Source organism: Rhyacophila brunnea, unplaced genomic scaffold, assembly GCF_057557595.1.
Source record: "Rhyacophila brunnea isolate RB1 unplaced genomic scaffold, BYU_Rbru_1.0 scaffold_12, whole genome shotgun sequence".
NCBI classification, from domain to species: domain Eukaryota; kingdom Metazoa; phylum Arthropoda; class Insecta; order Trichoptera; family Rhyacophilidae; genus Rhyacophila; species Rhyacophila brunnea.
Genome location: NW_028232774.1, coordinates 24646989 through 24663716, shown reverse-complemented (window position 1 = coordinate 24663716; position 16728 = coordinate 24646989). Strand labels below are relative to the sequence as shown.

The 16728-nt window shown below is 32.8% G+C and overlaps 1 protein-coding gene across 1 annotated transcript in view; it reads left to right on the top strand.

Annotated features, from left to right (window-relative positions):
- Positions 1 to 16728, top strand: part of Dpp10 (Dipeptidyl peptidase 10) — a 137176-nt gene that overhangs the window by 43995 nt on the left and 76453 nt on the right. The window contains exon 3 of the mRNA XM_085940098.1: positions 9748 to 9875. Within this exon, the coding sequence (XP_085796224.1) occupies positions 9748 to 9875 (128 nt within the window). The remainder of the gene's footprint in view (positions 1 to 9747; positions 9876 to 16728) is intronic.

Genomic DNA, 16728 nt, shown 5'->3' with positions numbered 1-16728 from the left:
TTACTCGACATTTCACGATGTCAGTAGTTGCCGAGCACTCGATGGATACAGGACACAAATTTGACTTCGAAACCAAAATATTGGGTCGGAATAAAGGATATTTCCCACGATTGGTAAAAGAGGCTATTGAAATCCATAGAAATCCTGAAAATAATAATAGGGATGATGGATTACGGTTAAAAACGTCATGGCTTCCGGCACTATCAGCAAAATCCAATATTCGAACCGGTATCTCTGGTCGTAACGATTGACACATTACTCTGAGCAACGTTTACTTTCATATACATAAACTACATTTTCATCATAAAACATATCATCTCTTGATAATGGCCTTTGCAACGAGCCCGAAACATCGAGTAAAGAAGGAAAAAGGGCACACGGTGGAAACCCAAAAATCTACTACGATATTGATGACATATTTGGTTGAAATGCTAGTTTATAGACACTTTTTGAATCTAGTATATTTTTTTACCCTATCTGTCATAATTTTGTGAATGACAGTTGGCAATACTGGTATTGGGTACCCACCAACTTTATAGGGAGACATAAGTAATTTTTCATGTTATTTGACATGAGGCATGTTCCCAAATTATAGATGTCAGTATAATGTTCGTAATAATTCACAATAATTTAGATATTATTATATCGTACATCCTTCGATGGGGTTTCCACCTGGCACCTTGTATAAATACTGCACATAAATCTTTCCATCCAGTGGTACCGAAGGTATAATAAAAGAGTTGATGTGGTAACAGTTTAGCAAAAGTACGTTGCAACACAACTCTAATAAAAGTTAGGAAGAAATGCTATTTGCCATACATCCAGCAATGCATCAAGAGTAGCTAAAATATTGATTATAATAATTATAAACTTAATAGAAATACATAATCCAAAATTATAGAATAAGAAGTTAGACCAAGTGGGATTCAAACTCACACCTTTCACTTTCTAGTAATTTACAATAGTTTTATGATAGCGTTCTTAAATTCAAATTTATGCTTTACTTGTTATCAATTTTTTTCAGTTTGGTAAAATGTTGAATAAGTGTATCGGAAAAACATTTTCGCGGAGGAAAAATATTCCTCCTCGAAGATTTTTATGAGCCTGTTAGATAAATTATTATTACGTGTAATCAATGCCACACCGCAGTGCTTAGTAAAATAAATATCTGCTTTTAATAATACTGACATTCGAAGGAATTTGATTTATTTTAAGTATTATTATCTCTGACATTTTTTTTCATATCGACATGTAAGCCTAGTCGTACATACAAACTCGTCTCGACTGCAGCACGTCGGATTTGTCAGTGTGATTTTGTAATTTGTGTTTGAAAAAAATATTAACTGTCGTATGCAACCAATTGATCTCGACAATATCACCTATTCGAATATACTAAATATTACAGTAACGCATCACTTGATCGTGGTCAGCCATTTGTTTTAGGTAGTCACGTGACATCACTATCGTGTAATGTACCGCTCATGTGCGCGAAAGACGATTGCAATCATTGGTTGCAACATTGCTGGCAGTTAAGATTTATAGCCATGTAACATTCGATGCGATTTTGCTAATAATTATATTCTGTCGCATTCAAAAATTCCCTAAGTGTAAATAGTTGTACTTTATTTAAATATGTCGACGTATGCACTACTCAGTAGGTTTTCGAATAAATAAGAACTAACGCATAATTGAGTGGTTCACAAGCATAGTGAACCAAGTCCATTTTGGTTATTTTTGAGTAAGCTAGGTTCAAACATAATATTTGAGTATTTCTTATTCTGTAAGGGTATGATTACAATTATTTTCAAGTTTAACTAAGTATATAACAATTAACTATTTATTACCCACAGCAAAACCAATCCTTGCGACTAACATTAAAGTGGCATATAACATAATCACTCAAAGAGATACGGTAATAACGGCGCGAGCGAAAAAAATCCTAAGTTACAAAGAGAAAACTTGAGAACAGCATCCAGAAATACATACAAATGAAAAGTATTTCAACTCCTGCAAAACCTTATAGATAAACCCCCCTTTTGCCACTAGGTACAATAATTACAACTTTGACTGTAATTACAGCTCTATTTAATATTTTTTAAATAGTGTAACATCACCATTTAAAAAATACTAATATATCACGACATTTTAACATTCAAAAAATCAGTACATATCATAATTGAAAAAGCTGTTTTCCACACAATGTTATAATACATAATATTACAGTATAGTTATAAATAGAGGGGCATATAACAATATAAGCTTTGAGATATTTTTAATTGACTGACATTTTCATCTCTACAAGTGCTTTTTTTCGAAAATCGGATTCACACTCAAGCCACAAAAGACACGCCTTTGTATGTTGAAATATTCATACCTACGTATGACGTGATGAAAATAAAATATTAAAAAAATACATTTTAGATTTTCGACACATCGCGTTAATCCTTTGTCCTACCCTGTGGCACGTATTGATTGTCAATACCAGGCTCGTACTTTTACAATTAAAATATATTTCATTTTAGTTTCTACATAATATATACATAGAAGAACTAGAGAAATTTTATATACACTCTTCAAGTATAATTCAATTAACATGACATGATGGATTACCTAGTATATCTTTTTCTCGTTCACACAAGTTGTTACCAAAAACCGTATATACATAAAATATATATATATATTTTTTTTTTTATTTTATTTTTATTAAGAGCGTACATAAGTGAAACGGCAAATAATTTTCAACTGTATGTAGAACGAAATTACGGCCGCGTTGTGATTCGGAGAGCGATAGTCGAGGCGTCTGCACGTCGTTTCGTTTTGTAATGGCGTCGGATGAAAATATTCTTAAATCGTATAAAGATGACTAAAAAACTTTACGTATGTACTTAAAAAAGAAAACATGTCAATGAATATACTATTATTATTACGAATATAATAATAAACATAACATAAAAAGGACGCATGTTGAACTTTTATGACAGATTATATTTCGTTCGGCTTCCGTCATTTGCACCCGCGACCCGCATTCCATGCATCGCCTAGTCACGATCTTTTTAGACCATGCCTCAGCTGAGGTATAATAGCCTTAAGGAAAACAAACAGTTACATATTGATTACAGAAATTTAAAATATGATGATAAAAAGTTATTGCAACCAGCAAAGTTTAGATGAAACAAAACTGTATAAATAAGCCTTTGTACATGATAGTAAAGCTAAATGCTCAAATTAGCCGCAAACCATTTCAAATTGTAAGTTAATTTGTAAAAAGCTTCACACTTGCGCTCCTTTGGCAAGGTCCCACTGATATAAAATGACAATAAGCATACCACAAATATAAAATAAATATTATATAATAATGTGAGTTACCCCATCGCCACCCAGAATACAGTATTCCACTATTTGCATTTAAAAATAATATACCTATTCAGTAAACTATTGCAAAATCCTTTTTCCATTGTTACCAATTCAACCACACTAAAAACATTCTGTGATCTCTATTAAAGCGTTGGAAAAACCCTCCTTCGTTGTTAGGCCAAACTTTTGGTTATGACCTTAATATTTCGTACATTAAAAAATATATACTTATTTAAATGCTGTAAACAAACGTGATGAATATCGAAAGGCAAGAACATCAGTGACGAAGGGTGGAAGTAAGCTGTTAAGATCTGACATAAATAATAAATACTAAGCCATTAAAGCATACATCATTATAAATATTTTATAGATGGAAGAATATTTTTTATCGATTATGGTTTGTTTAGGTGAGGCTTAATGAATTTTAAAAAAAACTAACCAACACAATATGTCATGTAATAATGTATTCTTTATTCAACGAAAACAAATAAATATGACTGAAAAGTGTGTACTATTTTGCCGGATCGCCCATAGCATACATAAACTATTATGGTTTGGGTTAGGCAGGGTTTAATTAAAGTTTGAAAACTAACCAGCACCATCTGAAAATTGTATTCTTAGTTGAATGAAAACAAATAAGTGACTGACAAAATTTTGTGTGCACTATTAATGTCAATCATATAAATCATAACAGCCTACCTTCACACCTCGCTGATAGCAGATGCATGTTCCTTCATAGATGCTGTTCTAAAAAGCCGCAGAATCTAGAAGAGTGCAAATGGATCGTTTAGCATGAGCAGAATAATTGAAAATGTTGTATTTTCTATTAATCGATTACATCAAAACTTTACCTAGATCTAAATAAATAACGGAAAAAGTATATACTTAGAAGAAATTATATAGAGTGTACAATAAATTTAATTATCTTTATGTGAGTTAATAATATTCACGATGTGTTGAGAGCCTTTGCTATTTAGGGCCATAACTCAGATGGTGTTGGCGGGAAATTCATCCCACGTCAAAAATACGAATTTGAATTCAGAACATAACGGCAGGAAATGATCCCGCAGGTTTTGCGGGATAACTACAATGGCGTGCTCGGCACAACGGGCTGAGGGATTAAATAAATCTTGTGCTGATTCTGGCACAATGATGGAAATGTTTTATTTTCATATTACTGGAAAATATTTATATAAGTTATACATACAAACATAAAAAGGTACTATGTAGTACGTATATGATATGCTTAATACATTGTTTTCTTTACTTAGGCATGCTTTGTTTTACTAAATAAAAATTAACTACAGTTATATGTAAATAAATGTGCCCCGCATGACGTGGATTACAATGAAATGTAAATCATTTTAAATTAATAAAAGTATTTTTATTAAATATAATGCCACAGACTAAGAGCTATCTGTATGCTTAGTCATACTTATGTAAATAATTCGGCTTATGTGTAATGCTGATGTAAAGTGGTGAAAGTAAAACAGAAGTGACAGATGTCAAATCAAAACGTATTGTTAACATAAACCAAGTAAATACAGCAGGTATTGAACATATTTCTCGTACTAGTTAAAATTGTATCGAGTAAGTACTGATTATACAAATTCAAAGATCGAAACGATAAACATGATTTTTTTTGATTGTGTTAACTGTCAATACACGGTGGAACTGCATTGTATTATTTATTAATTTAGTTAAACGCATTTTCTCCCATTTTGTTCCTCTGAGGCGGACGAAACCGGTCCAGATTTATTAAATAATAAAATTGGAATGTGTACTAAAAAAAATTGCGTTTTATTAAATTAATCAATATTAACATAATTAACATATTTTATTTAAATAAACATATGTACACACAAGATTTGTACATAATAAACACAAATAATTACAAGATAAAAATATCTTTTTATATACAACGTTTTTTTGACTTGACTAGCTTAAACGATCAAAAAAAATTGTACTTGATAGAAATACTGAATAATGAAATGTCATTTCTTATTGATTTCCATAGTAACGCACGTATATATTACTTTAGTTGCTATGACCCTTTACCAACCACTAATGGTATCGAAATAACTTTTCATACAAAACAGAATTAACTGAAAATGAATTCAGTTCTACTTAAAGATGGCTAAAATTATTTTAAAAAAATGCATTGGGATCGTGTTCTAATATATTCTAAAAGTTTTAAATGTCTAGCTAGTCGGGAAGTTAGTTAAAAATCCATTGCAAGATTTGTACCGGACAAACAACCACCGGACAAATAAGAATACGACCTAAGAAAAACGTTGTAAAATCGTCTTAATGCAAGAGACACTGTATCTGCGATGTGTGCATTTATTAAAATAATTCACTAATATAGCAATCATTAAATTACTTAAAATTTATATACGTAAGGAGTTATTAATTCATAATAATTTCATTACTGTAGTATATATTTTATACTCTTATCATAATTGGGATGATATTTTAAAAATATTTATAAAATCGTTGCACCTTCAATCACCAAAAACGATGTTGCAATGTTATGTATAGTTTTTTCTATGCTGTCAATTATAATAGAGTTTTATAATTCGTTACAACAAAATATTAACATCTTTTCATTTCATTTCACCTAATAATTAGTAAAAAAAAAGGTTCATTTTTAGTAATTTTTTTTTTAATATTCTATTACTTTTAATATACTATTCACGTGAGATTAAAACCCTGGTCCAAGAAACCCTTTAAATAATATTAATTGTTTTGGGCTTTTGGGCAATGTGCCTGGTAAAATTGCCAGAAGGTGAACACTGGTGGTTGAAGTGACGTTGGAATGACCAACTGAAGAAGTGGAGGAATTCACGCGAAGAAAACTGATTTAAAATTTCGCTGAAAGAAAAACCGGAAGGAGATAATAAGGGTGTGCTTTTATTGCAAATTCATATTAATTTGTGCATTTGACCTAACCTGTTAAAATATCCACTTTACTTCTCTACATAGACATATTGTTTTTTTTATAATATAATATATTTTGTTTTAATTAAAAAAAAAAAAAAAAACAATGTACGCCACACGTTTATATCGAGTTTGACAGGGGAACGAATGTGGGTGGAAAAGTAGGTATAGCATTATTATGACAGAGCTAATGTTATCTAAAGAACCAGCCATTTTAAAGTATACTTATTAATCATTCAATGTTTCCTGAATGTGTAGGTATTGTATAAAATATTACTTTTGTTTTTTAAATTCCTCAATATCATATCAGAAAAAATGAAAAGTAATTTATCAAACACATCACACACTAACATTTCTATTTAAATTTAAAATTACACATTTATTATTACCGATTTCTCATTCCATTAAAAAAAATGATATTCTTTGACAATTTTGTGTTAAACATTGAAAATGTATTATTGTAAAACCAAAAAAGATTTTACAATGATCTTTAATCAACACAAAGGGACTCTACCTGCCATTTAAAAGCTAAAAACGCCCCCTTCTATCTCAATTTATAAAATATTTATATATTTCCCCAAATGAATATTAAAATTTAGTATGTATGTAAAAATCTATACCTAATGCCCTCCTTCACAATGGTCCAAGTCAATAGAAATATCGCGGGGTTACTGCCAACGTTCCCTCTAATTTTTCTATTGTATGTGCGGATCATCAACGCATCTGAGAAGTGGCGTATGATCACCCGTCAGTGAAGAGCCGTCACCCGGTACGGTAAATTTACAAACTAAAAACTTATATTATTTATGTATTTATTAGCACAGCGATCTCAATCCCATTCTTTCGTTCTTCGAATGTTTCCGTCATTATTTTCAAAAGTCCACCTCTTTTCAAATATTTCAATATGATGCATTTGACATATTATGTTTGTGTAAGGACTGTGCGGGGGATGAAAACATGTGTGCGGACAAATTTTGGTAGGTGTGCGCACGCACACGCGCACACCTTATAGGGAACATTGGTTACTGCCTAAAGTTGGTAAGTCTCGAAAACGTGTTGTGGAGTAATTGTGATTTGAAGTGTGACATGTCCTCTGAAAATAGGCACAATGCTTATTTCTTGATGACCTTGATTTTTTTTAGCATACAAATATATATTATATAGACACATAACCTATTGTTAACTCTAAATACCTAAATTATAGACTTACCAACTTTTGGCAGCAACCCCATCATTGTTGATGCGTGTTGAAATATCAACACTGTATCGATAGACGGCAAATATTTGCTGGCCAACGCGAATATTGCCTTCTTCACAATGGTGAGCACAAACATTAAATTAGTCTTACATGGGACATTGTGTAAATCCAGCATAAGATATTATTGTATTGTGAAGTACTTAAAATTCAAATAACAACATTGATTGGTCATGGGGAGGTTAAGAGTAACTTGGTCGATATATTATTATATACATGAAATCTATTATTTGAAATAGATGAAGGAAATAATATTTATCCATTTTTTTGTATAAATATTCCTTTCTATTTAATTGTTGATTTTTGTTCGACTGTTATATAATATTTTTAAAGGGCGATAGTCATTAGTTTTTTTTTTTTAGTTGTAATACTTCACGAAACTAACAAAATATTTAGCTACGATATGAATTCAGCAGTACTCGTAGAATGAACATATCACACAGTGTACAGGGTGTGCCAACTTTCGATACGCTCGAACGATATAGTGTCCAGTCTGTAATCAGTCTAATGTACTAAATGTTGACGTTATGTGACATTCTACGTACTCCGAAACTAAATACTTTATTTTAGTTTTATTATATTCGGCGCACACTACAAGTATTAGATCGTATCATTTCTCTCACTCCATCGTCACGTTATGCCTTCCTGCTTCCGAATCACATGTCCCAGCCACGTGAACCACCTTTTCGCGATCACATCCGTCATCAAGTATTAAAATGTCAGTCTATGACCTCGAGTGTTTGTAGTGCGGCACCGGTGTTAATATTCAGCGAATGCGCTGATTCTTTAAGCTAGAACGTTGAGACTCTAGGGCCTTGGAAAGATGTCACGTCTTATGTACACGTACAGGTAGCTGGATTGCTTTCAACCATCACCATTTGGTCCTCACTACAGAACATATTAACAAGATATAAATGTGAAAGCTTATCGTCATGGACCAAAGTTTTAAAGCAGGTATCACTTTAATACTTAGGCCTTAAAACCAAGTGACCCAACGTGCTCTGACTATCCTCAAATATTGAATGCGGGATTCGTTTACGTGATTAAGTTTATCTCATATTTTTCTACGCTCGATATTCATAAATATAGAACCTGCAATGCCCGTACGAAACACTGCAAGCAAATAAAATATCATAATAAATAAACAAGCCGATAGGTACCAACTTCATAACATTGCGAAAACTTTAATTCAAAATATAATAATTTGTAGTAATTAGTTTATATTAATATATATATATTTCTTGTCAAATTGATATCAGCTTATGAGGTTTCGCAGTCCAAATAACCTCATTTAACACATATACTATTTTCTTTGATATAGATGACGCAATCGAGGGCTTTGAAACAGTTCAAACCAATCGTACAACTATTAAATTATATAAAAAAAATCCCACAAATTATCTATAAACTATTTTATTTACCTGAAGCACATTAAAATCCCTTCAAATAAAATGAAAGGAGCCGATAATATATAATCACTTAAATATAGAACAACTTTTATAATATTAAGTCTTCTACGTCACGTGCTCTTTGTGCATTGACTTGTCATAGCAAATACTCTATCTCTAGCACTATTGAGAGGAATTAAAAGCTTTAATTTATGTTCCTCCTTCTCACAATATTTCTACATTAAAAATAATGCTTTTCTTCTGCTTCCTCAAAGGTTTACGTATTTGTTAATAACCTCCACGCGATATTGAACACACCCTGAATTATATGCGTGGGGAATGTAGTAGCCGTGAAGCGGAAGCGGAAGTAATGCGGATGAAGGGTTTTAGTTCCAAAAATGTCCGTGGTGGCGTAGAAGACTCGATATGAAAATCGTACAGTAAATAATATTCGTCCTTATGCACAGAAGAATAAATCACTAATCTTAATATTTTTGTATGATTTTTGTTGACTACCATCTTCAATATTAATTATTTTTAGTTACTGTGTGTAGTTGTAGGAAAGATATACAAGACTATTTTTACTATATTATACTAGGTTAGGTTAGGTTCATAATATGTTATATTACTAGTACATAATATGTTATAGTACTAGTTAAAATTTATGGTTTTTATCTTATTATTTATTCTGGGGGGCCTCAAAATCATTCAGTGAGTCGGGCCTACACATCCGTAAATCTAGCACTACATTGCAAAGTTTCTTTAGAAAGTTGAACTCTGCTTAATCAAGTGTTTCTCTTATTCTTCCAGCGTCGTTTGAATCCAGCCCGCTTCGAGTTGTCTCCAGATCGTCGCTTCATACTCCTTGCCTTAAACGTCCAGAAGCTGTTTCGACACTCTTACCTGGCCCAGTACAGCGTATACGATATTTTAACAACGTGAGTGATATCAGTTGTATTCTTCTAACACATTCTCGATTCTGCCATCGTAAATTCCGAAAAAAATTATACAAATACTCAGTATAATAAATTGTTCATGTTTTATGGAATTTAGGAAAAATAAGAATTCTGAAAGTGGCAGCACTCTAAATAAATTATGTATTGTATGTATTGCTTTGACAAACAGTCAAATTCATTCATTTAAATGTAGAGTTGATTTTACATAGGTACTCTTTAGACCTTTGAGTCTGGCTCTTAAGGCCGGTTCGGACCGGTCGAGTGATTAAGTCGAGTGTCGAGTTCCTATAATACTAATTTACATAAGATACCTATTAATAAGATACCTTATTACACATAATATTTGTTATTGAGAAGAGGTAAAGAGGTAGGTACACATTATCCTAGTGTTCATAAGAATAATTATAAGTTACATTCATTTATCATTCCGTTTATTTTGTATAGTCAGTAAGGACCATAGAGCATAAAGTACCTATTTATTAGCTAAACAGACTACAAAAATACATAGGTAAGCATACAAAAATTTATGAAACCACAAACATATTATAGGTATCCTATGTAAATTAGTATTTATCAATAGGAATTTGTAGCATAAATCGAATCAATTACGTCAACGCCATTTTTGTATATTGACATTATAATTCTTTTTGAAGTTACAATTTTATCTGACAGACGGCAGCGCTCTCGTGTCGCGCGAATGGTTTCCGTTTTGAAATACCCGTCGTTCTGTTCATTTTGACACCACGTCACTCACTAATGCACTGTGTTCAGACACTTTTCAGTTACTAATTCACTAAATCACTCGCCACTCGACTAAATCACTCGACCGGTTCGAACCGGCCATTATTGTCAGTACCAACATCTAGTTATTTCACTCTTCTAAATATTAACTCTAGTACTTTTTCCATAAATATTTTGTCATCTAAACACTTGGAGCGTGATACAGAACCATCTAGAGATTATCTTGGCAATAAACGCTATCTAGAGTTACTAATTTAGCTTGACTCAGTTAGACGAGTCTTGGCCACATTTGAAATGGTTTCGTTCTGGGCCACTGCCTTTATTACGTTGAACTACTATCTGCTATATGACGTATTATTACGTACGGGTACTGGAGGTGACGCAATCTATGTTGCTGATATTGGCCTCTTAAATATAAGCGCAAATCTTTGTGACTTACACGTCTAAGTATGGTTCTGCATCGCGCTCTTAACCCGGTTGCACATACATCGTCTGGACAGCGACATGGTCATAAATAAAAGCCGTCGGAAATGTTGCAATTCTATTCTGCGCACACAAGTTGGGCTAGCCAAAATGAATGTTTGACTGCTGAAAGCTAAAAACATTTTATTATTCTACTTGCGGGCCTACTTCGACTACTACCAGCGTTTCTGTTTAAATGCGTAGCAGTACCTACGTTCAGTTACGTGTGTTTTGTGAAGAACAACAAAATCATATCGACAAATTCAACATGTTACAGTCGAGACGAATTTGTATGTGCGACCGTGCTTAGTTTACAATTCTCATTTTCGATTACATACAAGCAAAGATAAGCACAGTCATGCCAACGTGCGCTTCAAAGAATTTCCCAGGGTGTTTGCAAAATGCTCTCTCAGGCCCCGGCCAAAATCAAATCAGTAATTCCCTATGTCGATAAACAAAACGTTTATCCATGAAAGCATTTTCTCAGACGGCGATAATCACATTGGTTGCAAAGTAGATAGAATTACATTTTTAACTACAAAGAATATGTATGTTGTTATGAATATTTAGAGACAGGCCCCTTGATCTAGGGTCATTTTGGTTTAGGATACTGTGTAGGGCGGGACCTAAAAATCAACAAAACCATATTTATGTTGATATATTGTACAATACCTCAATTTAGTCGATCAAGCATTGAAGACTGCAGTAAATGATTTTTTTTGTTGATTAATTAACCCTTTTTTATAAATTTAAATGTTTATTTTATTTTACCTTTCTTTCAAATAATGATAACTTTAGCCAGTCGCCATATATTAAAACTTTGAGGACAGTTTTGGATTATCATCTAATGGGGCAAGCTATTAAACTCAAGAAATATAAATCTTAATAAATATCTTCAGTGTTGAATGCGTGTTGCGTTTACGTGACAAACTTTAATGCATATTATTATAATGTAGACGTATATATTGAAAATATCATATTCTTTAACACGTGCTTAAGTTTATCTCATATTTATCCACACACTAGAATCGTACCTTTTTACAACCACACCCAGATGATAACGCAACTCACATTATTTTTGTGTTGCCTGATTTTACTGTACTCTTTATTTTATTGCTATGAGTTTATTTATGGTATTCTCATTTTTATTTGAAACTAGGTAGGTATAGGTACATATCTAAATTGTTTCAAACAAACTTCAAAATTATCTAAAGTATTGTTCTCCCACAATGTAAGAGCGGTAATGTGCCGACTTATAATGTCATGTGTCTCGGGTTCGAATCCCGCCTCTGTCGAATTCGTATGTTATTTTTAAATGTGTATTTGGACCCAGAGTATGGACGGATAGGTTGAGCAAGCGGCTAACATCCATTTCTCGTAAAAATAAAAATCTGTTAATAACACCTTCACCATGTGGAGGTCTATATGATCCTCATAGAATCGAACATGGTGATGTAATGTATCTTCAAAAAATGAAAAATTTTAATTTAATAAAACAACCGTACTACGAGGCTACTTGACGTGTAACTTCAGGTTAACCTGAATATTTCCTCCACTGAATCTAACTCCACAGGTATTGGCACACCTGAACACGGTAAGAGGGAAGGATTTACTAGTGGCCGCGAGCTGGAAGAAGTGTTTTTGGTGTGAAGACTTACATCAGAGATCCTGGAACCACCCTAACCACCCTACCTACAACTTAGAGTCACTTCTAGTAGATACGATAACCAACAATCTTTCTTCACAAGTCCGGAACCTATGCCTTCAGTTGTGGATAATTTCGGGTTGGCAGAATTAATTTCAAGCTGGTTAATAGAAGATAGATCACTTCTCTGACTTCTCACTTCCAGCTGGTAGTTATCCACTCTAAAGACTTGTGGACAGACAGGTGGTGGCCACCTGCTACACACTTTTGGACCACTCAGAACATATTATTTTTTTTAACATTTTTTAAATATCTTTTTTGATAAATATCACTTGTCTTATTATTATTTTGATGTACAATATATGTCACAATGGCAAGATTTGGCATGACAAATGCGTCTAGATAATATATATCACCGTACTTTGTAATTGGATTAAATAATAAATTATTTTCATATTTCATGGTCTCGTTCATGTACCTTATTTCTTATTCAAACGACGAATTACATTTTGCTACATCATTATATTTACACGAAAAAGAGAAATCTCTCAACAAGCATTGTACCGATTGGCCCATAAGTCGCACTCCACTTTGTTTACCTAATACACACTTTTAAAGTACTTATAACAAAAATCAATTGAAACATAAAATTTATTAAAATATTTTTTTTTTAAATTAAATATAATATATTGAGTCGCATGGAATCTATGCCTTTATTAGCATATGCCTCCCTTTTCAGTGTAATATTTTGCCGCGGCCCCCTACTTAATATTTGATTGGGGGAATTTTTTAAATTAAACATTAAAAATTGCACCGTTTTATTATATTCATATAATTCTTTTTTTTTAATATATTGCCAATACTTTGTCACTTATAATACCCCGCTTACACATGGATAGATTTACTGTGCACAGTAAGAAAATATATGGGGAAACATGAATTATCCTGCAATTGGCAAGATTGCGTGCATGAATCAAACAAGTTTGGAAGCTTTGTGGAAGTGTGGAAGCGAATTGTGATGCTATATTACGCGTAAGTAAGATCTGCGCCTGCGCAGTACAACGATAATGGCAAACCTACCGATAAAAAAACGAACTACTCATTTGAGGATAACCGATTTTCATAGTAGTATAAAATGACAACATCGCGTCTCGCCTACTCTTGAAGAATGAGATTGGAGAGACAGTCAGCACTTTTACGTGTAAACAGTTATTGTTATGATAGTTTAAAATAAGCACTATTGCCGATAGTAATTCCATGCACGTGTACAGGCGCTATAATTGCAGACTAGCAAGTCTTTTTTTAATTTTTGGTCGCAATGTTGTTCGTAACAAATAAAGATCGCTTCTATTGATGACATCAAGAGGGTTACAAGATTTTAAAACCAAATAAATAACTCTACTAAATTTAGATTCAATAATAGTGTGGTGGCAAATGCAATACAAAATAAATTACCCCTCTCCTCTCCCAAAGCTGATGAAATTATATTCGCCGTGTATTAATCGTTTTCATTGGTTGTCATATGCTGTAGTACACTAATAGTTGATTTATGCCTTATGGTCTGTGATCCCCCTTGATATACTCAGTGACACCAAGGCCACACATGGCCCCCGGAAGAAACACTCGCATAGAGAAGACCTTCATTTGTCACAATACAAAAACATCATTTTGTGGGTGCGTTATCTATCATATTGGACTTTATCGTACGAATTTATTATTGAGTATATTTTTTAATACTGTTTATTGTTACTGACGTATTTATATCAACACATTCTTCAAACTGAATAAATACAGCGCATTCAAACATAGTACCAACCAAATTCGAAATATCTCGAAATTATTCGCCCTTAAAAAGGGTTTGCAATAATACAATTGGTTTGCAAAGGGTCCATTGATGATCTATCAGTATATTAAGTATTTATCTACCTACCCATCTTATTTCAACCGCATCAACGGATTGTCTTCGAAAACTGGATTTATTGTTTCACTGTGTTCATTATTGACCGATATCCGTTACCTGTTATGGTTAATTAGTTGGTTTTCGATTAGTAAACAAGTCAACTAGTGAACCCTGGTATGTCAATATGCAACTAATCTTTTAGTCATTTTTGTTATTTTGGGCGTTGATGTGTTCGGACAATAATTGTGTATTGTTAATTTCTGAAGTCGACCACGTTCATTTGTTTATCTATTTAATTCCCCATAATAAAATAAAACGTTTTTAAATTATATTTATACTAGCAGTGTCATCTGGCGTTGCCTGGGAGTGGAATGGTTTAATATTTGAAAATAAAAATTCTAAATTGAATTGGATTCATTAGAAAATGTGGCAGCACTGCGTCGCCCGCGCCGCGCCGGCCTTAGCGATTCTAATAACACAATTATGTACATCTAACTTTACCATTTGACCTCCGATTAAGTTGAAATAAGCGCCAATGTTTTTTAAATATACACATTCTAGCGACATTTTCAATAAAAAATAGGGGTTGCAGCATTAACTTCCGTGTTTCAAGGCCCTGTACGCGGCGCCCCTTTTCCCCAAAAACCGTAAAACTGTACCCGATGTGCAACGGGTTAAATTTTCAATTCGAAACCCGACCATGCACTGCGGCTCATCGGCCTCCGTCTACTGTCCGAATTTTGTTGAAATCCGACTGTGCGTGTGGATTTGTATAAAGAAAAACCGAAGGACGGTACAAACAAACATAGTACAAACATCCAAATATATTCTTGAATTATAGATTTAAAGGAGCATGACTTGTGTACTGTTTTGTATAAAATAGCTATTCCGACTTCGATTCGAAGGCATATTTCATAAGCTTCTCCGGATTCCTTATCAATTATAAATGTTAATTTTACATTTGTAATGACGGCTTATTTCAAAGATTATTTTGGCGTTTCATTTCAATTTGTTTCCCGCCTACACGAAGTAATATCGCAAATTTTATTCAAGAAAGAACTCGATAAATTATTGTCTCGCTATAAAATTGGTAGGTATTAAAAAATTCTTGGAACTGCCTAATGATATTTCAAATTATTTCTTAGAACTTTTTTGATTTACTGATATATGTTAATATAATGAAAGAGTAATTCAGCTTTAAATTCCCGTTACTTTAACATCACCTCACGTTACTCAGCCCATGAAACTGCAAATATTTCAGTTAATACTTTCGACGTTGAAGACGCACCTGGCGCGTAATGACCAGGCGGCCGATCGATGTAATTAACTTGCATTTTAAAGGTGGTAATTAAAAAATCATTATCTAGTCAGCAGCGAATGAGTTTATGCACTCCGCTATCTTCATATTTCAGCTATTCCAAGAATCATCAATATTACATAATATAATTAAAATGGTTAAAAATTGACAGCATCATTCAGTAAATGCATAGTATACTTGACAGATATTCATCAGGTTTCATTTACCTGTCATAAATCATTACAAACAAAAGAGATAGATCTAAAAGCACATGCGACAAGCAGCGCTCAAAATGAAAAATTTTACGAACCGGAGCGCTTGATACTTTTACAAAAATATCAACATAGTAATCTAAGTTTGAAGAATAATTAGTGTGTTAGATTTTTTGTTATAATTATGGCCAATCTAGCTCAGACGGTCAAATTATTTTTTTCACGAGAGGAAGACATACCAAATTGACCATAATATTTGGTCTGCAATTCCAGGATCATAAATCTCGCGAATACGTTCGATTTCCTCATCCTGACTGCCCACGATTGGAAATTCGGATTGTTTTTTTTTAAATAATAAATAACGTTTTTTGAAAAGGGAATGATATAAACATAGACAATGTCTACCTAGTTAGTAAATAAGCAAATATTCAAGTAAGTACATGAAAATTGTGGCCCTTTCCCAAAATCATTTTCATTTTATAATTATGCAAAAAAGTCGACTTTGTCATACTTAAAAATTTTACGTCTCAGTTTTTCCAATAAATACCTGTTAATCTTTTTCGTAAAATTTTGAAAAC